The sequence below is a fragment of the Hyperolius riggenbachi genome, chromosome 3 (assembly GCF_040937935.1).
Source record: "Hyperolius riggenbachi isolate aHypRig1 chromosome 3, aHypRig1.pri, whole genome shotgun sequence".
NCBI classification, from domain to species: Eukaryota; Metazoa; Chordata; class Amphibia; order Anura; family Hyperoliidae; genus Hyperolius; species Hyperolius riggenbachi.
This window is the reverse complement of record NC_090648.1, coordinates 71113929-71139759: the sequence shown is the minus strand read 5'-3', so window position 1 is coordinate 71139759 and position 25831 is coordinate 71113929. Positions and strand designations below refer to the sequence as shown.

At 47.0% G+C, this 25831-nt stretch overlaps 1 protein-coding gene across 2 annotated transcripts in view; it reads right to left on the bottom strand.

Annotated features, from left to right (window-relative positions):
- LOC137562726 (beta-1,3-galactosyltransferase 1-like) overlaps positions 1–25831 on the bottom strand; it is a 258153-nt gene that overhangs the window by 5148 nt on the left and 227174 nt on the right. For both annotated transcript variants that reach the window (XM_068274355.1, XM_068274354.1), the window contains exon 2: positions 14536–15566. In XM_068274355.1, the coding sequence (XP_068130456.1) occupies positions 14536–15558 (1023 nt within the window). In that variant the 5' untranslated portion in view covers positions 15559–15566. The remainder of the gene's footprint in view (positions 1–14535; positions 15567–25831) is intronic.

Sequence of the window (25831 nt, the reverse complement as noted above, 5' to 3'; positions counted from 1 at the left end):
ATGTGGGGGGAAGGTTACTGTTCTCAGTAAGAGAGAGGGAAATTGACATCTATTGTGCAGTTACCCAAGACTGACAGGGACTGCGCACGACTATTGCGAAAATCGTTGGCGTTTACGCGCACGACTTTCGCAATATCCGTCACAGCTGGCACTTCCAAAAGTATTAAGCTCTTTTATTGAAACATGAATAAAAATCAATAAAAATGGCCAAGCGGCGACAGCCCGCTGTTTCAGGTGTATAGCCCTTTCTCAAGCCGTTACAACCATATCAATCTTATTGCACAAGTGACTCTTATATAATGGACACTCAAGACATCAACCAATAAGTTTAAAATAGCAACAGCCAATCGGCTTACCGGTATCCAATGTCGGACCTGAGTGAGAACATGTCAGATAATATTCAAATCACTCTACAGCGTGATGCGGAAGCCACGCAATGCCTCACGCCTGCAGAGTAGTATCCACTCCTCCCCGAGTACCCAATCGCGTATTGTGGCACAGAGAGCAGGTGACGTCACTGTGGAGCGCCGTGCCGGCCAATCAAAACGAAGCCCCACAATGCCTAGCAGTATGTGAAGCCCTCAATGCGGATAGGGAGAACATAATGACGCACGCAGCCCCACCTCCTCAGGCGGAGGCAAGCGTACGTCACATGTAAACAACACCTGACCGCTCCAAACAATAACGCCGCATACGCGTTACCACAGCAACCTCCCGCTCATACAAAACATTACTCTTACCACACGCCCATTAGGTTGGGGAAGGAGGGGAACATCTCACTCGTCCCAATCGATACCAGCAAACCGAAAGTTCTGTAAAAGAGCAGATAATAACAGTGAGAACATGCATTACGCCAAATAAAAAGTACTATATACAAAAACCTAATTCGTATTCTCTATTTAAGCCCCCTTCACTAGTGTTGGGCGAACAGTGTTCGCCACTATTCGGGTTCTGCAGAACATCACCCTGTTCGGGTGATGTTCGAGTTCGGCCGAACACCTGATGGTGTTCGGCCAAACCGTTCGGGTTCGCCCGAACTACTAAATGCCCGGCCGAACAGGGGCCCTGTTCGGCCGAATACCGCCCCCCTATGGGGTCGCAGGCATAAGGGGGGAGCATGCCCCGATCGCGGGGGGGTCGGAAATTCCCCCCACCCCCTCCGCTAGCGCTCCCCCCTCTGCCCGCTTCCCCATAAAAAAGTTGGCGTAAAGTTAAATATTACCGGTGGTGGCTGCTGCAGTGGCTGGCTGGCAGTGGTGTGAATGAGGAGGAGGAGTCCGAGTATGACGCGTTGAGGCCAGGCAGCGGGCGGTTCAGCGGTAGTACCCTTGTGGTACTTCCGCCCTTTCTCTGACCTCACGTCCTCTACGTGATGACGCATACGAGGGTACGCGTCACGCGTACCATCGTATGCGTCATCACGTAGAGGACGTGAGGTCAGAGAAAGGGCGGAAGTACCACAAGGGTACTACCGCTGAATCGCCCGCTGCCTGGCCTCAACGCGTCATACTCGGACTCCTCCTCCTAGTCATCACTCACACCACCTCCAGCCAGCCACTGCAGCAGCCACCACCGGTAATATTTAACTTTACGCCAACTTTTTTATGGGGAAGCGGGCAGAGGGGGGAGCGCTAGCGGAGGGGGTGGGGGGAATTTCCGACCCCCCCCGCGATCGGGGCATGCTCCCCCCTTATGCCTGCGACCCCATAGGGGGGCCGTATTGCGGCATGTTCGGGTCCCCATTGACTTGCATTGAGTTCGGGGTTCGGGCCGAACATGCCGAACATCTGGCCCATGTTCGGCCTGTTCGGCCCGAACCCGAACATCCAGGTGTTCGCCCATCACTACCCTTCACCTAATACTCCCAATCTTCTTATCCATCCTGCTTCTCTTCTGAGTAACTCTTTCACCCTGCTATGCTCCCCTCTCCAAGTGGCTGGAACTCCATCAATTATCTGCACTTTTAATTGTGATACACTGTGATTCATTTCCACAAAATGTGATGACACTGCTTGCTTACTATCCCTATTCCTGATAGCACTTTTATGGGAACAAATCCTGTCCCTCACTTTCTGAGTGGTCATTCCCACGTATCCTAAACCGCAAGGACATTTCAGATAATACACAACAAAACTTGAATCACATGTGAAAAAGTCTCTGATTTTATACCTAGTGCCCTTTGAGGGATGTCTAAATTCTGTACCCTTTATAATATGCCCACATAGGTGACACCCCAAACATGGGAAAGTCCCCACTTTTTTGTTGGGATCAGACACTAAAGGGGCATGATGAAAAACTTTGTCCCTTACTGTGGGGGCCTTTTTGAAAGAGAGTAGGGGAGGGTATCTGAATTCAGGTATAGTTGGAAACGCCTGACTCAATAAGTGCCAGTGCCGTCTAATAACCTTTCCAATTTCAACACTACAGGTGTTATATGTGGAAACAAAAAGGAAGGCGAAACTGTTTGTTCACCCTCCTCCTGGGGTTTTTCTCCTGTTTAAGGACTTGTTGTGGGTATCCTCTTTGTCTAAATTTGTATTCCATGTCTGTCAAACGTTGTCCTAATTGGTCAGGGGCTGTCACTATCCTATTAAGTCTGGAAAACTGTCCCTTAGGGATAGCATCTTTAACATGTGTAGGGTGGAAGCTATCATAGTGTAAAAGGGAGTTACGATCTGTACTCTTAACATGGAGGTCAGAGGTCAAAAGGTTGCCTTTCCTACTGATACTGGTGTCTAGGAAAGTCACCCGTTCACTATCTACATGGCTTGTGAGTTTGATCTCACTGCAGCATTGAGACAAATGAGTCAAAAAGTCATCAAGGGTCGAATGCGGCCCCGCCCATACACAGAAAATATCGTCTATATATCTGAGCCAACATCTAGCATGCCGTTGAAATAATTGACTAGGATAAACAAAGGCCTCCTCATAGAGGCCCATGTAGAGATTAGCATATGACGGGCCACATTCGACCCCATCGCTGTTCCTCGTAGCTGCAGGAAGAAATCACCCTTAAAAGAAAAGTAATTACACCTTAATACCACATTCAACAATTCCAATGCAAACAGTCTCTGGTCACTAGACAGGTCTGTTCTTGTCATCAAGTACCAATCTATAGCCTCTACACCTCCATCATGTGGGATGGAGGTGTAGAGGCTCTCCACATCAAGCGTCACCAGCAGAAGGTCCTCACCCGCTGCATCAAGGTCCCTGATTTTTTTAAGGAACATGTCTGTGTCCTTGACATAAGAGTCCAGTGACACCACCAGGGGCTGTAATAACCTATCCAGAAACTGCGCCACAGGAACAAAAATTGAACCCGTGCTGGCCACAATGGGTCTCCCCGGCGGACGGCACGGGTTCTTATGTATTTTAGGCAATGTGTACAACTTGGGTGTCATAGGATTCTCCTGCATCAAAAATTTCCCGACATTCTCATCAATAATTCCCTTAGATCTAGCTTTTTCCACAATGCTTTTAATTCTCTTTTGTATCGAGTACATAGGATCCTCCCCTATCTTATAGTAAACATCTGTCTGCGCTAATTGACCCCTGATCTCCTCCTCATAATAGCTACTGTCAAGCACCACCACTGCTCCGCCTTTATCGGCGGGCCGTATAGTCAGTTCAGTTCTATTCCTAAGACTATCCAATGCCAGACGTTCATCTTTAGTGAGGTTGAACTGAATCTTCTTTTTTTGATGTGCTTCCTCCAACTTTTTAATGTCCTCCATAACAAGATTACAGAAATTATCAATCACTAGATTCCCAGGTGGAGAGAATGTACTCTTATTCCTCAATCCCAGTTCTTTAAGACTAAATACAGATTCCTCAACCTCCCTTGTAGGACCATTGTAACATGGAGACATCCCAAAAAAATATTTCAACTTAATAGTCCTGAAAAATCGGAATAGTTCCTGATCCAGCTCAAAAAAATTGGGTAGGTTCGTGGGGCTAAATCCTAAGCCATAATTGAGAACTCTCTCCTCTGTTGGTGTCAAAGTATAGCTGGAGATGTTCTCTACCAACTAAGGGCTATACACCTGAAACAGCGGGCTGTCGCCGCTTGGCCATTTTTATTGATTTTTATTCATGTTTCAATAAAAGAGCTTAATACTTTTGGAAGTGCCAGCCTCCATCGTGTTGTGCAGCTACTTGGGATCCAGTGGTGTGAGGACCCGTTGAGGCTTGGGCACCCATCTTTCCCCTTTTTCAAGTGGAGTGCCACTCTTTTTACCATTGATTGAAGATGTGATGTAGAGGGTCAAAGTTTTGCTCCATAGAGCATTGTGGGGCGAATCGAACTTCCGAGAAAGTTCGCGTTTGGTAGGCGAACGCGAACCACCGAAGTTCGCCTGGAACCGTTCGCCGGCGAACCATTCGGGACATCTCTAGTGAGAAGTTGAACGAAAATCATAAATGATTCCAAACATTTTTTTACAAATCAATAACTGCAAAGTGGGGTGTGTGTAATTATTCAGCCCCCTGGGTCAATACTTTGTAGAACCACCTTTTGCTGCAATTACAGCTGCCGGTCTTTTAGGGTATGTCTCTACCAGCTTTGCACATCTAGAGACTGAAATCCTTGCCCATTCTTCTTTGCAAAACTGCTCCAGCTCAGTCAGATTAGATGGACAGCGTTTGTGAATAGCAGTTTTCAGATCTTGTCACAGATTCTTGATTGGATTTAGATCTGGACTTTGACTGGGCCATTCTAACACATGGATATGTTTTGTTTTAAACCATTCCATTGTTGCCCTGGCTTTATGTTTAGGGTCGTTGTCCTGCTGGAAGGTGAACCTCCGCCCCAGTATCAAATCTTTTGCAGACTCCAAGAGGTTTTCTTCCAAGATTGCCCTGTATTTGGCTCCATCCATCTCCCCATCAACTCTGACCAGCTTCCCTATCCCTGCTGAAGAGAAGTATCCCCAGAGCATGATGCTGCCACCACCATATTTGACAGTGGGGATGGTGTGTTCAGAGTGATGTGCAGTGTTAGTTCCATTTTGGTCTCATCTGACCAGAGCACCTTCTTCCACGTGTTTGCTGTGTCCCCCACATGGCTTGTGGCAAACTGCAAACGGGACTTCTTATGCTTTTCTGTTAACAATGGTTTTCTTCTTGCCATTCTTCCATAAAGGCCAACTTTGTGCAGTGCATGACTAATAGTTGTCCTATGGACAGATTCCCCCACCTGAGCTGTAGATCTCTGCACTCTCCAGAGTCACCATGGGCCTCTTGACTGCATTTCTGATCAGCTGTGACGGATTGCGGAGAAACCGCCGCGTGTCCTGACAGTGAGGCGGCGGAATCCGCGCACAGAGCGGCGGTTTCCCTGCAGCAACATGCTTCTGGTTTGTCTGGACCTAGTAGTGCACACAGATGGAGAGCTACGCGCGTGCGCACCGCAAGACAGGCTCTTTATGCCAATAGGAGAAGGGTCAGCTGATCGAGGCGGTCAGCTGATCCCAGCTCAGCAGGTGATTGGTTGATGAGAGCTGGGCGGCGCTGTGGAGCGCTTTACTATATATATCTCTTGCTGTTCAGTTGCTGGTTGTCTGGCATTGCGAATACCTACTGTATGTGTTAGCACTCAGACCTTAGTCAGATCCTTCAGTGTAGAGCACAGAGTATGGAATCGCACACCACTGTCGAAGTGCTGGACCAATATTGTAATCCAAGTAAAATTTCCAGCAGGTCCGCACACTCTTAAGTACCAAATCAAGTTTTATTCAAATACGTGACACAACCATTCCAAAGAACCAACGAGTCGTTTCGGGGCCCCGAGAGGTCCCCTTTGTCAAGGCAATAGTACAGAATGGCAACCATTCTGTACTATTGCCTTGACAAAGGCAATAGTACAGAATGCTGGAAATTTTACTTAGATCCTTCAGTGTGGTTGAACCAGGTGAACCTGGGAATCCACACTTAGCCAGTTTACTGTGTATTATCTGTGTTATTCCTTAGACCAGTTCCAGGGTGTAGAGACCACGGACCTCACACCCCAGACTAGGAATACTGTGTATCATCTGTGTTATTCCTTAGACCAGTTCCAGGGTGTAGAGACCACTGACCTCACACCCCAGACTAGGAATACTGTGTATCATCTGTGTTATTCCTTAGACCAGTTCCAGGGTGTAGAGACCACGGACCTCACACCCAGACTAGGGAACCTGTGTTATCATTCTGTTATACATCAGACTAGTTCCAGGGTGTAGAGACCACGGACCTCACACCCAGACTAGGCGTTGTTTGATATCTGTTATGACTTATTGCTTTCCTGACGTTCCCTCTGCCTTCTGATTCGGTACCTTGCATTTCTGATTACCTGTTGCCAAACCCTGCTTGCCTTGGATACCGAATCAGCTTTCGGTCTTTGTACTTTATCTGTCTGTGTGTTGCCGACCCGGCCTGCCCGACCTTTCTGGCTGTCACCCACCCCTTGGGTGCTCAGCCTTCCTGCAGGGGCACCCTGCTCCTCAGAGGGGGCACTGCTACAAAATCAGTCAGGGTCTCCTTCTCCTAGAGTCCTTGACTGCAGTAGAGTCTGTCTCTACTCATTGGACCACCTTCTACCCCGGTGGTCCAATTACTACTGTTACACTTAACACTTACACGCTTTAGGTGTCCAGAGGTTAGCAATATATCTGTATCATCGGTGATTCTGCAGATCATCAATAATCGGGTATATATCTGTATTCTTGGTGATACTGCAGATCACCAATAATCAGATTCTCTCTGCGTGCTGACACCAATCGTTACATCAGCACTCTCCTTGTTCGGCCTGTGAGTTTAGGTAGATGGCCTTGTATTGGTAGGTTTACAGTTGTGCCATACTCCTTCCATTTCTGAATGATCGCTTGAACAGTGCTCCGTGGGATGTTCAAGGCTTTGGAAATCTTTTTGTAGCCTAAGCCTGCTTTACATTTCTCAATAACTTTATCCCTGACTTGTCTGGTGTGTTCTTTGGACTTCATGGTGTTGTTGCTCCCAAGATTCTGTTAGACAACCCCTGAGTCCGTCACAGAGCAGCTGTATTTGTTCTGACATTAGATTACACACAGGTGCACTCTATTTAGTCATTAGCACTCATCAGGCAATGTCTATGGGCAACTGACTGCACTCACACCAAAGGGGGCTGAATAATTACGCACATCTCATTTTGCAGTTATTGATTTGTAAAAAATGTTTGGAATCATGTATGATTTGCGTTCCACTTCTCACGTGTACACCACTTTGTATTGGTCTATCACGTGGAATTCCAATAAAATTGATGCACGTTTGTAGCAGTAATGTGCCAAAAAGTGGAAAACTTCAAGGGGGCCGAATACTTTTGCAAGCCACTGTAGTGTCTAAAAGCTCTCAACTTTTAGACCCTAAAAACAAAAAAGGGAAAAAAAATACCACAGAGAGATCTGCAGCAGCTACTGCATATAACTCACTCAGGCACGAGATTACCGCCCTGAGCTGCAAATTTGCATCCTCAGCCTGACTCGGGATTACTGCTAAGGAGGTTAAGTGAACAATGTCAAAATTGTGGCCAACATGTCAATATTTTGTGGGCTCATGATTATTTTGGGCATGTAGTTCACTAGAGCTTCTCCAGTTGCCACTGGAATCCTCTTCCACTCCTCCATGACGAAGATGGTGAGCTAGCGGTCCTCTGCCTTCTGTATGAGGATGCCCCACAGAGGTTCAAAGGGTTTAGGTTTGGAGACATGCTTGTCCAGTCCAGCACCTATACCTACACATTTGGATACAGTCACTCATCCCTGGTCTCCAGGCTTAGCTAATCATGGACAACCTATTTTGACTCAATTGCTTGTTAGGTCAACTTATTCAATTTATTAACAAATATTTTTTTCTTGCTTGAAAGGTACCAAAAACCCATTATTAGATTATGTTTGAAATAAGTACAGCGAGATAATTCTTGAATTGAGATGATGGATGAGAGTTTGTGTGGTTGTTTAAAAGTATTAAAACCCAGAAGAAAAGACTTTAATGTGAATCTGTAGGGGGAAAAGTGGCTTACCTTAGTAGGGAAGCCTTTGGACAATCCAGAGGCTTTCCCTATCCCACTTCACCATCCGGATTCAGTACTGGGACACCCCGAACCGCCTTGACAAGGACTTGTAGAAGAATGTGTGTGTTTGTGCTCCCATCCTTTAATGAGCATGGCCACACTGTGCAGAATGCCTTGTGCCTCCACAGTAGCACGGAACCAATCAGGCTCGGCTTTTTCCACTCTGTGCTACCGTGCAGGAATCCTGTGCTTGCGCAATGTGGCAACACTCATTCACGGACAGGAGTGCAGCCACAAATTTCCAGAGGGTCCCAATACTAGCAGTGGCTGTGTCAATAGCAGTGGCTTGATAATGTACTGGTTAAGGAGTCTACCTCTGACACAGCCAAACAGGGTTTGAATCTTGGCTATTTCTGTTCAGTGAGCCAACATCTATTCAGCAGGAGATCTTGGGGAAGACTCCCTAACACTGCTACTGCCTATAGAGCCCACCCGAGTGGCTGCAGCTCTGGTGCTTCGAGTCTGCCAAGAGAAAAGCACAATATAAATGTTCTGTGCCCAGGGCCGGCCCTAGACTTTTTGCCGCCTGAGGCAAATTTTGAAAAATTGACGTCACTTCCTGCAACGCCGGCCACGTACAATACAGTGGGCGGCGTTGCAGAAAGTGACGTCAGTGGAGCGCACGCTGGAACGAGGAAGAGGTGAGTGATCCCCCGCCCGTGCCTCTTACTGTCGGCTGCTTACTCACTATTTAAAGCTGGAGGGGAGCGCAGATCGGGGGACCCAGGCGAGGGAGGGGGGGTCCGACCTCCTCCCCACCGCTAGGCCCAATACCCCCCAGTCCTGCCCACTACCCCTCCAGCTCGGCGGCCGGCCCCCCCGCACCCACGGAAGGGCGGATGCCGCCCCTAGAAGTTTGCCGCCTGAGGCAAAAGTTTAACCCCGCCTCAGGAGCGGGCCGGCCCTGTCTGTGCCTCGTTTAGATCAGTGAATGGGAGGAGGATGTGGGAACCCTCTGGAGTATCTACTGTGGTAAGTAATAATAATAATATCTCAAGATGCTAGTATACTACTCCCTCTGTATAAATCACTTGTGAGGCCACATCTGGTGTATGAGATACAGTTTTTGGCACCACACTATAGAAAGAACATTGACCTTCTAGAACTGGTAAAAAGACGGGCAACTAAATGAATCAGAGGGATGGAAGATCTCACTTACCAAGAATGCTGGACAAACTGGGCTTACTTTGCTTGGAAAAAAGGGGACTTACAGGTGACCTGATTAACATGTATAAATACATCAGAGGGCTATACAACATTTCGGCAGATGAGCTTTTTGCCCCTAAGGTTGTACAACAGGCAAGAGGTCATGATCTATTGTACAGTGCTGTGTAATATGTTGGTGCTTTTATAAATACATATATATAAGTAAACTGAAATAAGGTTTGATATCAAGCGTTTATACATACTGCATTGACTTAAAGTGTACCTAAAGTGAAATTTAGGAAAAAAGTTAGATACTTAGCTCCAGAGCCGTGACAAGGTCCTCCAGCACCCAAGGCTGAGACCCCAAAGTGCGCCCCTCCATCCATCCCTCCCCGGCCATGTCACACTGATTGCTATTAGACTAAGAGGTGCCCCAGGGCCCCAAACACCTTAATCTCTAGTTATCTGGCTTGCAGTCACTGCCATGTATCCCCTTTACTTATTATTCTCTGCTTCAAATACAATAGGGGAATGATAGCTGAGTGAGTTGTGCGCCCCCTCCTACACTGCGCCCTGAGGCTGGAGCCTCTCTTGCCTATGCCTCGGCCCTGCTTAGCTCAATAGAGGGAAGCCTCTGGATTATCCAGAGGCTCCCCCCCCCCTTGAGACCCTCTGAACATCTTCCACAAGGGCTTTGTGCAGTGACATGAACCGCTTGTGCATGATATTCCCTTTGTGCACAAGCGTGTGGTCATGAAGAAGAAGAGAGTCCTGGTGACCTCCAATGGGCTAAAGAAAAAAAATCAGAGAAGCCTCTGGAGCAGGGGTGTGACTATAAATCATGGACCCCCAGCAAAATTTTGATGCCTCCCCCCCAATGTTCACATCCTTTCCCTTGCCTACCCCTTTGTGACATTCACAGCCTGGTGGCCCATATTGCAAGGGCCATGAAACAAATGTGGACACTGTAATCTTCACATCTATTACAAGTGTAGCCACAAAAACACCTGATCTGAAGGTGGGACCCATTTATCGGAGGGTGTGAAGTAGACGTTGAGGCCCCCTTACAGCTCTGGGTCCCCAGTGTAGTTACTCCTCTGCTCTTAAGCATCCAGTGGATTCCCTCTATTGTGGTAAGTATCTAACTTTTTGGTTTTGCAAAGCTACAGGCTTGCTTTAAAGGAAACACCCAAGCAAAAAATAAAATCAAAATCCACTTACCTGGGGCTTCCTCCAGCCCCTGGCAGCCATCCTGTGTCCTTGCCACAGCTCCGGTGGCTACCGGTGTCCTTCGCTGGACAACGGTAGCCACCGGAGCTGCGGCGAGGGCACAGGATGGCTGGCAAGGGCTGGAGGAAGCCCCAGGTAAGTGGATTTTGATTTTATTTTTTGCTTGGACCATTCCTTTACAAGGAAAGCACAATCAAACTTGCTTCATTCAATATATTATTTTTTTCCAGTTTAGAAGTTATTTTACATATTTGTTAACCTCTTGCCGACCGCGTCACGCCGATGGGCGTGGCCGTGGCGGCAGCCCCAGGACCGCCTAACGCCGATTGGCGTAAAGTCCTGGGGCCAGCGAATGCAGGAGATCGCGCGCATGCTATTGCTGCTTGGGAGACTGTTAGACGGCGTGATCGTTGTCTATTTACATGTACAGCGCTGCGATCGGCAGCAGCGCTGTACTGGGGACAGCCGTGTCACACGGCTGTCCCCCTGGGGGACAAGAGAGTGATCGCCTCTCATAGGCAGAAGCCTATGACAGCCAATCGCCGTATTTGGCTGGCTGTAGGGAGGGAAGTCAATTAAAGAAACAGGGTTTTTTTATAAACAAAACACAAACAATAATATTTATTAAAAAAAAATTAACATGGGGGGAGCGATCTGTTGGTGGGGAGAAAAAGGGGGGGGGGGATCACTTGTGTGCTGTGTTGTGCGGCCCTGCAGCTTGGCCTTAAAGCTGCAGTGGCCAATTTTACTAAAAATTAGGGATGGGACGAATCCACAATTTCTTCGAATCCGAATCCGGATCCGAATCTAAAAAGGTTCTCGAATATCTCGAACCTTTCGAATCCCGAATCTAACGAATCCTGCACATAAAAATTGTGCGATCCGTGGTATAGTTGCCCGCAGTATAGGTACCCAGGCATAGGTAGCGAGGTAAAGGTGCCTTCAGTATAGCTAGCTAGGTATGGGTGCCTTCAATATTGGTAGCTTTCAGTATAGGTAGCAAGGTATAGGGGCCTTCAGTATAGGTAACAGGGTTTATGGGCCTTCAGTATAGGTAGCAGGGTATATGGGCCTTCAGTATAGGTAGCAGGGTATATGGGCCTTCAGTATAGGTAGCAGGGTATATGGGCCTTCAGTATAGGTAGCAGGGTATATGGGCCTTCAGTATAGGTAGCAGGGTATATGGGCCTTCAGTATAGGTAGCAGGGTACATGTGCCTTCAGTATCGGTAGCAAGGTATAGGGGCCTTCAGTATAGATAGCACAGTACATGTGCTTTCAGTATTGGTAGGTAACTAGGTATAGGGGCCTTCAGTATAGGTAGCAGGGTATATGTGCCTTCAGTATAGGTAGCAGGGTATATGTGCCTTCAGTATAGGTAGGTAGCTAGGTATAGGGGCCTTCAGTATAGGTAGTAAGGTACATGTGCCTTCAGTGTAGATAGGTAGGTAAAGGGACCTTCAGTATAGGTAGCAGGGTATAGGGCCTTAAGTATAGGTAGGTAGGTATGTAGGTAGGTAGGTAGGTATAGGGGCCTTTAGGTAGGTAGGTAGGTAAAGGGACCTTCAGTATAGGTAGCAGGGTATAGGGCCTTAAGTATAGGTAAGTATGTAGGTAGGCAGGTATAGGTGTTTTTAGGTAGGTAGGTACGTATAGGGGGCCTGTAGGTAGGTAGGTAGGTATTGAGGCCTGTAGGTAGGTATAGTGGCCTGTAGGTAGGTATAGGGGCCTTTAGGTAGGTAGGTAGGTATAGGGGCCTTTAGGTAGGTAGGTAGGTACGTATAGGGGGCCTTTAGGTAGGTATAGGGGGCCTTTAGGTAGGTGGGTATAGCGGCCTGTAGGTAGGTAGGTATAGCAGCCTGTAGGTAGGTAAGGATAGTGGCCGGTAGGTAGGTAGGTAGGTATAGTGGCCTGTAGGTAGGTAGGTAGGTATAGCAGCCTGTAGGTAGGTAGGTAGGTATAGCAGCCTGTATGTAGGTAAGGATAGTGGCCGGTAGGTAGGTAGGTATAGTGGCCTGTAGGTAGGTATAGTTGCCTGTAGGTAGGTATAGTGTCCGGTAGGTAGGTAGGTATAGGTGCCTTTAGGTAGGTAGGTATGTATAGGGGGCCTGTAGGTAGGTGGGTAGGTAGGTAGGTAGGTATTGAGGCCTGTAGGTAGGTATAGTGGCCTGTAGGTAGGTAGGTATAGGGGCCATTAGGTAGGTAGGTAGGTAGGTAGGTATAGGGGCCTTTAGGTAGGTAGGTATAGGGGCCTTTAGGTAGGTATAGGGGCCTTTAGGTAGGTAGGTATAGGGGCCTTTAGGTAGGTATAGGGGCCTTTAGGTAGGTATAGGGGCCTTTAGGTAGGCAGGTAGGTGCGTATAGGGGGCCTTTAGGTAGGTATAGGGGCCTGTAGGTAGGTAGGTATAGCGGCCTGTAGGTAGGTAGGGATAGTGGTAGGTAGGTAGGTAGATAGAACCCCCCCACGGCCCCCTCCGTCCCCCGTGCCTCCTCCGCTCACCCCTGCATAATCTACTCACCTTTCCCGTGGAGCGCAGAGCGGCAGACCTCTTCGTTACTTCCCTGTTCCCTCTAGTGGCCGGACCGGCTCTTACTAATGACGTCATTGTAAGAGCCGGTCACTAGGGGGAACCAGGAAGTCGGCGAGAGGTCTGCCGCTCTGCGCTCCGCTATGGATAGGTGAGTGGATGCGGGCAGGGGGGGCGAGCGGAGGAGGCGCGGGGGGGGGTCGGAGGAGGACGAGTGCGAGCGTCGGATGCGCGGCGATGCGGCGTCGGGATTCGGCGGATTCGTATAGTGGAAAATGGCGTCGGGATTCGAATCCACGAATCTCGAATATTTCCTAATATTCGAGGGATTCGTGGATTCGCTGGATTCGTCGTCCCACCCCTACTAAAAATGGCCTGGTCACTAGGGGGGTTTAGCACTGCAGTCCTCAAGGGGTTAAAAAACAAAAACAAAACAAAAAAACTTTATTTTATGAATAAATACTTAATACAGACTAAATCCAAATGAGACTTGTATGAGGGGCCAGAATCTTCACCCATTCCCACATGTCTCTATTTATTTTGCATTATCACACTCTATTCCTGGGAGGGAGGATGGATCCAAAATGAATGGGGGTGTAGTCTATTCATACTCGCTCCTCTATATCACATAGTTCATGGTCAAGGTTACCACTTTATTATCAGGTTGCATGAAAGGCACTTAATACTCCTTCTCGACATCTGCTTGACTTTACGTACAAACAGAGAATTCTGAAAGTCCATATCACAAGTCCCCGTGCTACAGGGCCCTCTTGGTCTATGTAATGCTGATTGTGTTCTGACCAGTTTGATAACTTTGATTAAATCTGCCAGTAATCTACTTTTGATCAATTGTGGGCAGTTCATTGATAAAAAAGGTGACTGGACACATTGGAATATCCTCGTGTGATGGGGGCAGGAGTGAATGGGGGGAGGAAATCGATGGTCCATAAGGTTGCCCTATATCAAACACTATAACGCTGTCCATTCAATCAATGTTCAAGTAGATTCCAGCTGATTGCTGTCTACTGTAGGAATCAATTACTATCTGATCAAATTCCAATCAGAGAGTGATCGAGCTAGGCCTGTCAGGGCGTACATAGCACATGAGCACCCATCATTTCGGCGCAAGGTGAGCCTAATGATGGCTCACCGCCCTGCCGCACAAACACCGGGCGCTGTTAATTTCTATTCCCCCTCTGAGTCGTAGCAACTTGGAAGGAGAAATAATTTGGGGTCCGCCATTCGCTGGATCCCCAAATTATTTCTGCGCGGGGTGCATTATTGCTATAGCCATGCCAAGCATCGACACTATATGGCATGCAGAAGGCACCAAAAAGCCCTGCTTCATCTATCAGGGCCTAATTACCCATGTATGGCTAGCTTATGGCTATTCCAGAAAGTCTACACTGCAGGGAAATCTTTCCTCTTTCTCTTCTTGGATTGTAATACCTTGCTCACCAAATGTTTGGTGCATGCTCTATGTTTTAGTGGACTTTAAACTATATGTCCTCCCCCCCCCCTTTTTTTGGTTCTTTGTTCCTCAACACACCAATGTCTTTCTACTCCAGAAGTCCAACCAGACCCTTCGCAATTCATGTTTCTCATAATGATGAACCATGACAACATTACAAAATGTGGAGATAGTATAACTAGTCCTTTGCCCATTAAACATATTCCTCGGCGGTCTAGTGGGTAAAATGTTGAGTCTGTGCAAACACATGCCAATGAAGACATCTTCAAGGTTAATGACGATTATTCCCTGTGCCACGTCATAAATCTTTTTTGCCATGTCCGCTGAAAAGACATAGCCAGGACCTGAAGGGTAAGGTGGAAAGGTGTCTCCAGGGTAAAGTTCGTGTGGTATATACCATTTGCTGAATTTGTTTCTTATTGGTCCCGTATGATAAACAAAATATCCTGTAATATAATTTTCATGGGCTGGAAGCTCTGGATGTAGAAGATGGTGAACGAGGTAGTTAACATTAAGAAACACATCACTGTCTACCTTCATTACATAACTGGCATTGGGGCAGTACTTCGCCACCCACTGCATGCCCATAAGGCTTTTTAGGGTCAAATTATCATAGGTATCAAGAAAGTCTTGTTGAACAATGTCCCCATAGAGGGCACTTTCTTCTTCAAGTAGTCTCTGCCCAGCATCGACTACCATGGGAGGGCGTCCTACCAAGAAGAGCCTTAGGACATCAACATCAGGGTAGTTGGTTTCATCTCCCCAAGTTTCACGGATTGTGTTTCTAGATATTATATCGTGGCTTTCCACGGTTACCAAGAGAACCAAGAAGGGCTTCCGATTCAGACACTTTCCAGGCTGGTTAATAAGAAAAGGATAAGGGTGTGGGTATGGAGGGGCCATAGGATGCCGAGCTGTGGAGGGTAAAGAGTTCAGGATGATGATTTTATGTGAGAAGGAAAGCAAACTCCAACTGTGGTAAATCCAACGTAAGCCGTCCATGATACTGTCGAGGTCCACGGAGAAGGCACAGAGATACAGGATCACAGCAAACACTGCAGACAGTTTAGCAAATCGACAACAATTCAGCCTTCGGTACATGATGAGAACTGTAAAACAAAAGGAGGGATTACATTTATACAAAAATCATGAACAGTGTGATTGATAACTTCAACTTGCCGAACCACTTTCAAACTGTTTTGTTGTTAAAGTGAACCTCCGGGCTAAAAATCTACTCAGCAGAACTGAAAAGGCTTGGTGTTTCTTTACCAGTTTCACAGCATCAGAACTTTGTTTTTCTTACCCAAGCATAATTTTTAGCTGAATTTTTAGCTAAGCTCCACCCATCAAAGAAAACTGCCCGGGATTTTTTTCCCCTGATGCTGTGCAAAGCATGATGGGATTTCCTATGTTGTTATTCACGTTATACAACACGTTACAGATAAAACTCAACAGTACAGTTCCACCCCTGATTAAATATCCAGTTTACAAATGCGACAAAATGGGGCTTTAAATGAACAAATATTCGTCTTTTTATTTCTTCATATCAAAAGGTCTTCACAGTAGTGGACACACAGGTAGACATAATTTCCAGAACTTCCAATAACAACCAAACCGACTGCCTGACACGTGTTTCACGATCAAAGATCGCTTCTTCAGAGGCATACAGTATACATGTATATCACATGTGAGTCCAAATAGAGACCACAGACCACGATCTGTAGAGATATGAAGACCACTCCAAGTGGACCAGCGTCCATAGATAACCGCCGTCAATGCTGATGCGGAAGTCCAGCACACAGGACAGTTGGAACTGTGTCTCATGCTACCTGTCACCTCCTTTCAACTAAAAAGATGGCTGTCCCCATGAAATCAAACATTTGGCTGTTCTTTTAAAACAGGGTGGGTAAGAGATTATATTACCTATCTATTTTAATTAACATAACTAATGTAACTTAAGACTGCAAAGCTCACAAACTAGGTCATTGAGTAATTGTGCGTTAGGGTTAGAAAAAGTGGGCGGAGCCAACATTAGCCAAATACATACCCGGGCAATGCAAGGCCATCAGCTAATATATATATATATATATATATATATATATATATATATATATATATATATATATATATATATATTCACCTGTTTGAGGGCCCATTCATACTAGAAGTGCTTTTCTGAGCATTTTACGATTAATTAGCGTTTTTAAAATCGCTCCCATTCACTTTCATTAAAATCGCAGAAAATCGCCACGATTTTTCACATACGTGATCGCAAAATCGCATCGATTTTTACGGCGATTTTAATGAAAGTGAATGGGAGCGATTTAGTCTAGTGTGAATAGGCCCTTAGGGTGTGTAAATCTAATAACAAAGCGATACAGTAGGTTATATTCAGAAATGTTGTTTCTCAAAATAAGTTTATAAAGGATATACAAATTATCTTCGGGCCAGATACACCTCATTGGCCTAAACCCACTAAAATGACGTAAACCCTTCCTATAATTGTTATGCGGGGTGTGTAACAACTTAGAAAGATATTGTCCATTAACTCAATTTTCCCAAAAGCGTTACTGTGGTAATACGTGCGGCAACCCGGTAATGTGCGTGGCGCTAATGGCCCCCCCGGAGCCCCTGTTTGCAGTGAAACTCGAGAGTACTCGAGGCAGCAGAGCAACCTCAAGAAGATGATAACTTTTGAGGGTAGGTGTTTTAGGTTTAAAGAGGAACTCCAGTGAAAATAACGTAATGAACAAAAGTGCTTCATTTTTACAATAATTAACCGGTTCAGCGCCGCGGTCCGAAAATCTCATGCATCCGAGCAACGTTCACCTCCCATTCATTCGCCTATAACTTTATTGCTACTTATCACAATGAATTGATCTATAGCTCGTTTTTTCCGCCACCAATTAGGCTTTCTGTGGGTGATACATTTTGCTAAGAGCCACTTTACTGTAAATGCATTTTAACAGGAAGAATAAGAAAAAAACGGAAGAAATTCATTATTTCTCAGTTTTTGGCCATTATAGTTTGAAATTAATATACGCTACCGTAATTAAAATGCATGTATTTTATTTGCCCATCTGTCCCGCTTATTATACCATTTAAACGATGTCCCTATCACAATTTATGGTGCCGATATTTCATTTAGAAATAAAGGTGCATTTTTTCAATTTGCGTCCATCACTATTTATAAGCTTATAATTTTAAATAATATAATAACATATTCTCGTGACATGCATATTTAAAAAGTTCAGACCCTTGGGTAACTATTTATGTTGTTTTTTTTTTTTTTTTAATTGTTGTTTTTTTTTTTTTTAAATAAAAAAAGTGTATGTGGGTAATTTTTGGTGTGGGAGGGAAACTGCTAATTTTAAATGTAAAATAATGTTTTTTTTTTATCAAAAATGTATGTGGGTGCAGTTTACTATTTGGCCACAAGATGGCCACAGTGAAAAAAGTCCTAGATGCGAACCAGCTCGCATCTAGGAACTAAAATGCTGAGAAGTTGTTTCCTGGGGGCAGAAATACCGCGCTCTCTGGAGAGAAAGCGTCGGTATTTCTGCGGGGAAGTTAGATCGGTGAATGGGAATTATATTCCCATTCACTGATCGGGGGGCTAGCGGCGGGCAGCGGGAGCGCGCGCGGGGGCGCGCCCGATCGCGCGCACGAGCCGGCGGCAGCACCAGTGCCTATCTGGACGAGGAAGCTCGTCCAGATAGGCCGAACTGGTTATGTATAAATTATTATTTATATTATTTATTTATTTAGTGTTTGCCCATTGTAAAATCTATTTTATAGATTTATCACATGGCAACATTTTTACTGCTGGTAGGCGACGTCAGTGGAAGTAGCTGCTGCTTGCTTTTTTTGGCAGTTGGAAACAGCTGTTATTTCCCACAATGCAACAAGGCTCCCACAGCGTGATGTCAGCACCATGGTCCTGACATAAAACTGTGTGAGGGGTTTCAACACAATATCAGCCATACAGCGCCCCCTGATGATCTGTTTGAGAAAAGGTAAAGATTTATCCTGGGAAAGGGGGTATCAGCTACTGATTGGGATGAAGTTCAATCCTTGGTCACGGTTTCTCTTTAAGCATCAGTAAGGAGATTTACTCATAAATGAATAAGGTAGGGCTTGATAATAGACTGGGAAGAAACACTAGCTGATCCACTGATTCACAAAACCAATGAAGTAGAGAATTAGTAGTCTGTCTATCAGCGCCTAATCTAGCATATGCCTGAAGCACTCACACTGCTCCATCTGGATCCATCTGAAAATGGCGCCTGCGAATAATGGCACACGGTGTTGCTGCTAATCCGTTTGTCGCTTATCGCTATTTAACGTTAAAGCCTTATCATTATTTAGCGTTAAAGCCTTATCGTTATTTAGCGTTAACACACAGAACCCTCTCTGTACCTATCCCTAACCCCTAAACCCCCCCTGGTGGTGTTTAACCCTAACTACCCCCCCTGGTGGTGCCTAACCCTAACCACCCCCCTGGTGGTGCCTAACCCTAACCACCCTCCTGGAGGTGCCTAACCCTAAGCACCCCCCTGATGGTGCCTAACCTTAACCACCCCCTGGAGGTGCCTAACCCTAACCACCCCCCCTGGTGGTGCCTAACCCTAACCACCCTCCTGGAGGTGCCTGACCCTAAGCACCCCCCTGGTGGTGCCTAACCCTAAGACCCCCTGGTGGTGCCTAACCCTAAGACCCCCCTGGTGGTGCCTAACCCTAAGACCCCCCTGATAGTGCCTAACCCTAACCACCCCCCTGGAGGTGCCTAACAATAAGCACCCCTGGTGGTGCCTAACCCTAAGACCTCCCTGGTGGTGCCTACCCCTAAATCTCCCCTGGTGGTGCCTAACCCTAACCACCCCCCCTGGAGGTGCCTAACAATAAGCACCCCCTGGTGGTGCCTAACCCTAAGACCTCCCTGGTGGTGCCTAACCCTAAATCTCCCCTGGTGGTGCCTAACCCTCACCTTGACAGTGTTACGTTAAATCCATTCACCGTTTTGCAGTTAAATAACTCCTGCAGTTTGGCTTATGTAGGTTACCTATTGATAAATAAACGTTACTGTGGGCAATAACGTCTGCTGTTTGGCATATGAACAGCGCTATTGATAAATAACGTTACTGTGTGCCGTTCTTCTTCTTTTTTCCCTGTGCGCCATTATTATGCAGTACTAACGATAAATAGCGATAAGCGTATCTTTTTAACGCAGCACCATTTTTATGCATAGGCGCTGTGCGCTATTATTCACTGATCCGCCTCCAACAACCCTCACGTATCCTGAACTGCGATGCTTCACAATAATTGTTCCTGTATTGGCACATTTCTATTATACGTGAGGGATGAGGAGCCGGAGGCACATGCACAGACATCCCCCATTACTGTCTTAGCAGGCAGGAACAAAAGAGGATGGTTAATGCTTTTACATAACAACCATATGGCGGTTTCCACAGAAAATCTGCATGCTTGAGATTGTGGTTTCATTCAGCTGTTCCTTGATTGGCTGGATATTCCTGCTTTCCATGCATGCTTATAGACTGATGGCTGCTCCAGGCTCTATTAAAGTGTAGCCAAAGCAGATACCGATACTTACCTATGAAGAGGGAAGTTTCTGGATCCTCTGAGGCTTCCCGTGTCCGCCTTACCTCCACCATTGCTGAGCATGGACTCACAGAACATATCCAATATGAGCTTGTCAAATATGTTAAAGTGGCCATGCTCCAGGCTGTGTACGATTGAGGCCATTCTGTGCCTACGCGAGTACGGCCGAGCCTGTGGAGGAAGCTGGAGCCGCCCAATAGTGTTGGGCGAACACCTGGATGTTCGGGTTCGCGAACGGTTCGCCGAACATGGCTGCGATGTTCGGGTGTTCGCGTCGAACTCCGAACATAATGGAAGTCAATGGGGACCCGAACTTTCATGCTTTGTAAAGCCTCCTTACATGCTACATACCCCAAATTTACAGGGTATGTGCACCTTGGGAGTGGGTACAAGAGGGAAAAAAAATTAGCAAAAAGAGCTTATAGTTTTTGAGAAAATCGATTTTAAAGTTTCAAAGGGAAAACTGTCTTTTAAATGCGGGAAATGTCTGTTTTCTTTGCACAGGTAGCATGCATTTTGCCGCCATGCAGTCATAAATGTAATAAAGATAAGAGGTTCCATAAACAGGGACCGGCAACGCTAACCCAGCAGCAGCACACGTGATGGAACAGGAGGAGGTGCAGGAGGAGAAGGCCACGCTTTGAGACACAACAACCCAGGCCTTGCATGAGGACAAGAAGCGTGCGGATAGCATGCATTTTGCCGCCATGCAGTCATAAATGTAATAAAGATAAGAGGTTCCATAAACAGGGACCGGCAACGCTAACCCAGCCAGCAGCAGCACACGTGATGGAACAGGAGGAGGTGCAGGAGGAGAAGGCCACGCTTTCAGACACAACAACCCAGGCCTTGCATGAGGACAAGAAGTGTGCGGATAGCATGCATTTTGCCGCCATGCAGTCATAAATGTAATAAAGATAAGAGGTTCCATAAACAGGGACCGGCAACGCTAACCCAGCAGCAGCACACGTGATGGAACAGGAGGCGGCGCAGGAGGAGAAGGCCACGCTTTGAGACACAACAACCCAGGCCTTGCACGAGGACAAGAAGCGTGATGATAGCATGCATTTTGCCGCCATGCAGTCATAAATGTAATAAAGATAACAGGTTCCATAAACAGGGACCGGCAACGCTAACCCAGCAGCAGCACACGTGTTGAAACAGGAGGTGGCGCAGGAGGAGAAGGCCACGCTTTGAGACACAACAAACCAGGCCTTGCATAAGGACAAGAAGCGTGCGGATAGCATGCATTTTGCCGCCATGCAGTCATAAATGTAATAAAGATAAGAGGTTCCATAAACAGGGAGCGACAACGCTAACCCAGCCAGCAGCAGCACACGTGATGGAACAGGAGGAGGCGCAGGAGGAGAAGGCCACGCTTTCAGACACAACAACCCAGGCCTTGCATGAGGACAAGAAGCGTGCGGAAAGCATGCATTTTGCCGTCATGCAGTCATAAAGATAAGAGGTTCCATAAACATCATTTGCTGGCAATTTCTCCTGCCCAACTTGCTCTGGAATTTGGGTTTCAAAGTCCTCGGACTCGCCTTGCATTTCAGTGCGCGGTGCATTTCCCACACTAAATGGTTGTGAATCCGGGCACAAAATTTCTGGCTGTTCCATTGACCTTTGAAAGGTGGAAGTTTGTTGGGCTGGGAATAGCTCCTGCGAATACCCCATTGTGTCCTGAGGAAATTCTTCGGACTGGTTATTTGGCAGTTGTGTGCGTGGTGTCGCTGCCGATTGTGTCAGCTTTGTGCCCACTGGCTCCTTGTAACTGGCTGAGGACTCGGACCTCGTGCGTGATGTGCTGGTGCTGCTTAACCCACTGCTGGACGCTTGACAGGTCATCCGATTAATTATCTGGTCCTGTTCTTTTGGATTTGTGAGGGTTGATTTCCTGGACAACATGGGCGGTATTGAGTGAGTTTTCTTCGGTGCTCCACTGTGGCCTGTACGTGAACCGTCAGGGGAAACACCTCTTCCCTTGCCCCTCCCTCTTTCACAGGATTTCTTCTTCATTTCACTTATCCTTAAAGTACACGCTGACTGGCAGCAGTACAGTGGCAGTACAGAAATGCTATACAGTGGCGGGTGAGCGGTGTACTACTATTCCCAGCAGCGACACAGAGCACAATGCTATACAGTGGTGGGTGAGCGGTGTACTACTGTTCCCAGCAGAGACACAGAGTGGCAGTAAACACAATGCTATACAGTGGTGGCTGAGCGGTGTACTACTGTTCCCAGCAGCGACACAGAGCACAATGCTATACAGTGGTGGGTTGGTGAGCGGTGTACTACTGTTCCCAGCAGTGACACAGAGCACAATGCTATACAGTGGTGGGTGAGCGGTGTACTACTGTTCTCAGCAGAGACACAGAGTGGCAGTAAACACATAGCTATACAGTGGTGGCTGAGCGGTGTACTACTGTTCCCAGCAGCGACACAGAGCACAATGCTATACAGTGGTGGGTGAGCGGTGTACTACTGTTCCCAGCAGAGACACAGAGTGGCAGTAAACACAATGCTATACAGTGGTGGCTGAGCGGTGTACTACTGTTCCCAGCAGCGACACAGAGCACAATGGTATACAGTGGTGCGTGAGTGGTGTACTACTGTTCCCAGCAGCGACACAGAGCACAATGCTATACAGGGTGAGCGGTGTACTACTGTTCCCAGCAGAGAGACACAGAGTGGCAGTAAACACAATGCTATATAGTGTGGGTGAGCGGTGTACTACTATTCCCAGCAGCGACACAATGACCGGGGGACCCTGGCTAGCCTGGCTGGAGAGAGAACTACCCTGCCTGCCTACCCCAAAGCTAAACCCACAGACAAATGGTGGAGAAATGACGTGGATCGGGTATTTATTTACCCGAACCACGTGACCCGTTCGGCCAATCAGAGCGCATTCGGGTCCGAACCACGTGACCCGTTCGGCCAATCACAGCGCTAGCCGAACGTTCGGGTAACGTTCGGCCATGCGCTCTTAGTTCGGCCATATGGCCGAACAGTTTGGCCGAACTCGAACATCACCCGAATAGGGTGATGTTCTGCAGAACCCGAACAGTGGCGAACACTGTTCGCCCAACACTACCGCCCAACCACGAGTGGCTTGTATTACTGCACAGGCGTAGCCTACTCGCTCAGCTGCAGCATGGCTGCACTTGTGCACAAAGAGGAGCACGGTCGAGAACTTCTAAAAAGTCCAGGCAGTGGTCACCAGGAGGACATGGGATACTTCTGGAGAATCTTCACAGGTAAGTACCTTTTTTTTAAGTCCTCTTCAAGGTGCTCATAAGCTGTTTTATTTTCCCCAGTAGATTTGATTACCATGATCTGTACTATCCACCTGGTCCCACCATTCCAGTGCTGGGTCCCTCTAAGCATATGCTCTTGTGGCTGTACACATGGTCAGTAGAATGTCGCCGCTTGTGCATGGCTTTATCTTCTGTGCACAAGCCGGCTTTGTTCGACTGGGCATGTGCGGACCACACTCGCACATGCTCAGTTTAAAGACTTTCATTATGGAACGGAAGCATAGCCATGAAGAAGAAGAGGGTCCTGGCCAGCAGCGGTGGGCCTGAGGAGAATATAGGAAGCCTCTGAAACATCCAGGAGGCTTTCCACTATTCAGCGTAGTCTGTATTTTTACATTTCACACACAGGTTTTTAAAAAAAAAACAAAAAAAAACAGGCTGCTCACCAAGCAAAACAGAACATAAATGTGTGAAAAAAAAATTACGGAAAAAAAAATAAGAAACATCTAAAGGTGGCCATACAATGATAGATTTGCAGCAGATTTGACCATTAGATAGATTTTAGATGCCTGTCAAGGCGAATCTGACAGGAATTTCTCTGATGTGCCCCACACACTAGGAACAGATTTACAATAGATTTCAGAATTAAATCTATTGGAAATCGATCTCAATGCATTATTGGACCATTAGATCCAATTCAACTCTATGGGCCATCAATCTGCTGCCAGCATTTTCCATCAAGTCAGATAGATCAAACCGATCGAGATCGGCCGCAAATTGATTGAATGGCTGATTCGAAAGAATCGATTTCCAATCAATCAATTGATAGAAGGCTGAAATCGAGTGTATGGGCCCCTTAACTGAAAGCAAAACTGGGACAAGAAAACCTCATCCTGTGTCAGATAGAAACGGCTCATTTTGTGTTTTTCAGACATCAAACCAACAAGAGTTGATTCTGGCAATACTTTGGTTGTATGGTTCTGACCTCGTTCTGTATAATGCTTGAAGAAGAAACTTAAAGTTTTGAAAGTTTGCAATAATCCATGTACAGTTAGCCATTATTGGTATCACCAGAATCAACTCTAGTTGGTTTGATGGCTGCATTTCTGCTCCTCAACTACCACCGGACCACACTTCTTTGGTGTTTTTCTAAATACATATTATATGCAATATATCATAATTTGCAATGTGCATCAACCATTTTTACATTATTACCTGGCTTGGCGGGTTTGCAAAACTGGCTCCCTGTGTGAGTGTCAAATGCAACTTGGTTAGATTAACCACTTGAGGACCCACCCTTTACCCCCCCTTAAGGACCAGCGCTGTTTGTTGGGATCTGTGCTGGGTGGGCTCTGCAGCCCCCAGCACAGATCAGCGGGCACGCAGAGCGATCAGATCGCCCCCCTTTTTCCCCACCTATGGGGATGATGTGCAGGGGGGTCTGATCGCTCCGGTCTGCAGGCATGTTGCGGGGGGAGGGGGGCACCTCAAAGCCCCCCTCCGCGGCGAAATTGCCCCCCTCCCTCTCCTACCTGTCATTCCCAGTGATCCGGGCTGCACAGGATGCTATCCGTTCTGTGCAGCCAGTGACTGGACGTCCCCTGTCACATGGCGGCGATCCCCGGCCGCTCATTGGCCGGGGATCGCTGATCTGCCTTACGGCGCTGCTGCGCAGCAGCGCCGTACAATGTAAACAAAGCGGATTATTTCCGCTTGTGTTTACATTTAGCCTGCGAGCCGCCATCGGCGGTCCGCAGGCTATTCACGGAGCCCCCCGCCGTGAATTGACAGGAAGCAGCCGCTCGCGCAAGCGGCTGCTTCCTGATTAATTAGCCTGCAGCTGGCGACGCAGTACTGCGTCGCTGGTCCTGCAGCTGCCACTTTGCCGACGCACGGTATAAGCGTGTGGTCGGCAAGTGGTTAAATGGCAGTCTGTGAAATGTTCAAAGACCCCTTCCCACCCAATCGCCATTTCCCCAATCTTACCCAAATCGCACTTTCCAGTGGCGATCTCCATGTCCACAGCGGGGTCATGTGACGTGATGTCATGTCAAGTGATGCTGCCGAGGGCATCGAGATCACCGCTGGAAGATGTGATTGGGTGAGTTAAACCTATCATAATGCACTGCTCCCAACTCTGCAGGGAGAGGGGGTGGAGAGGACAGGAGAGGCATGTGGCCCACAGTGGAAAAAAAGTTTGCCCACCCCTGGTATAGATAGTAGTGTGATGAGGAAGGATAACCCAAGAACAGGGGCAAATAACACAGTGTCTAAAAACAAATTAGAACAGCCAATCAAAATTCACCTATTGATTTTCAAGGGGAATATTTAAAGGAATACTATCGATTCACATATATTTTTCAATTGACACAGGAATTGTTTGGGAAGTGCTGCTAAGTACTGGTGTATACATTTTAATAGCAACCTCTTTGTTTACTGTTATCAAAATACTTTCAAACTTTACTGACGCCAAAACTGATGGCTGACTGAGCCAT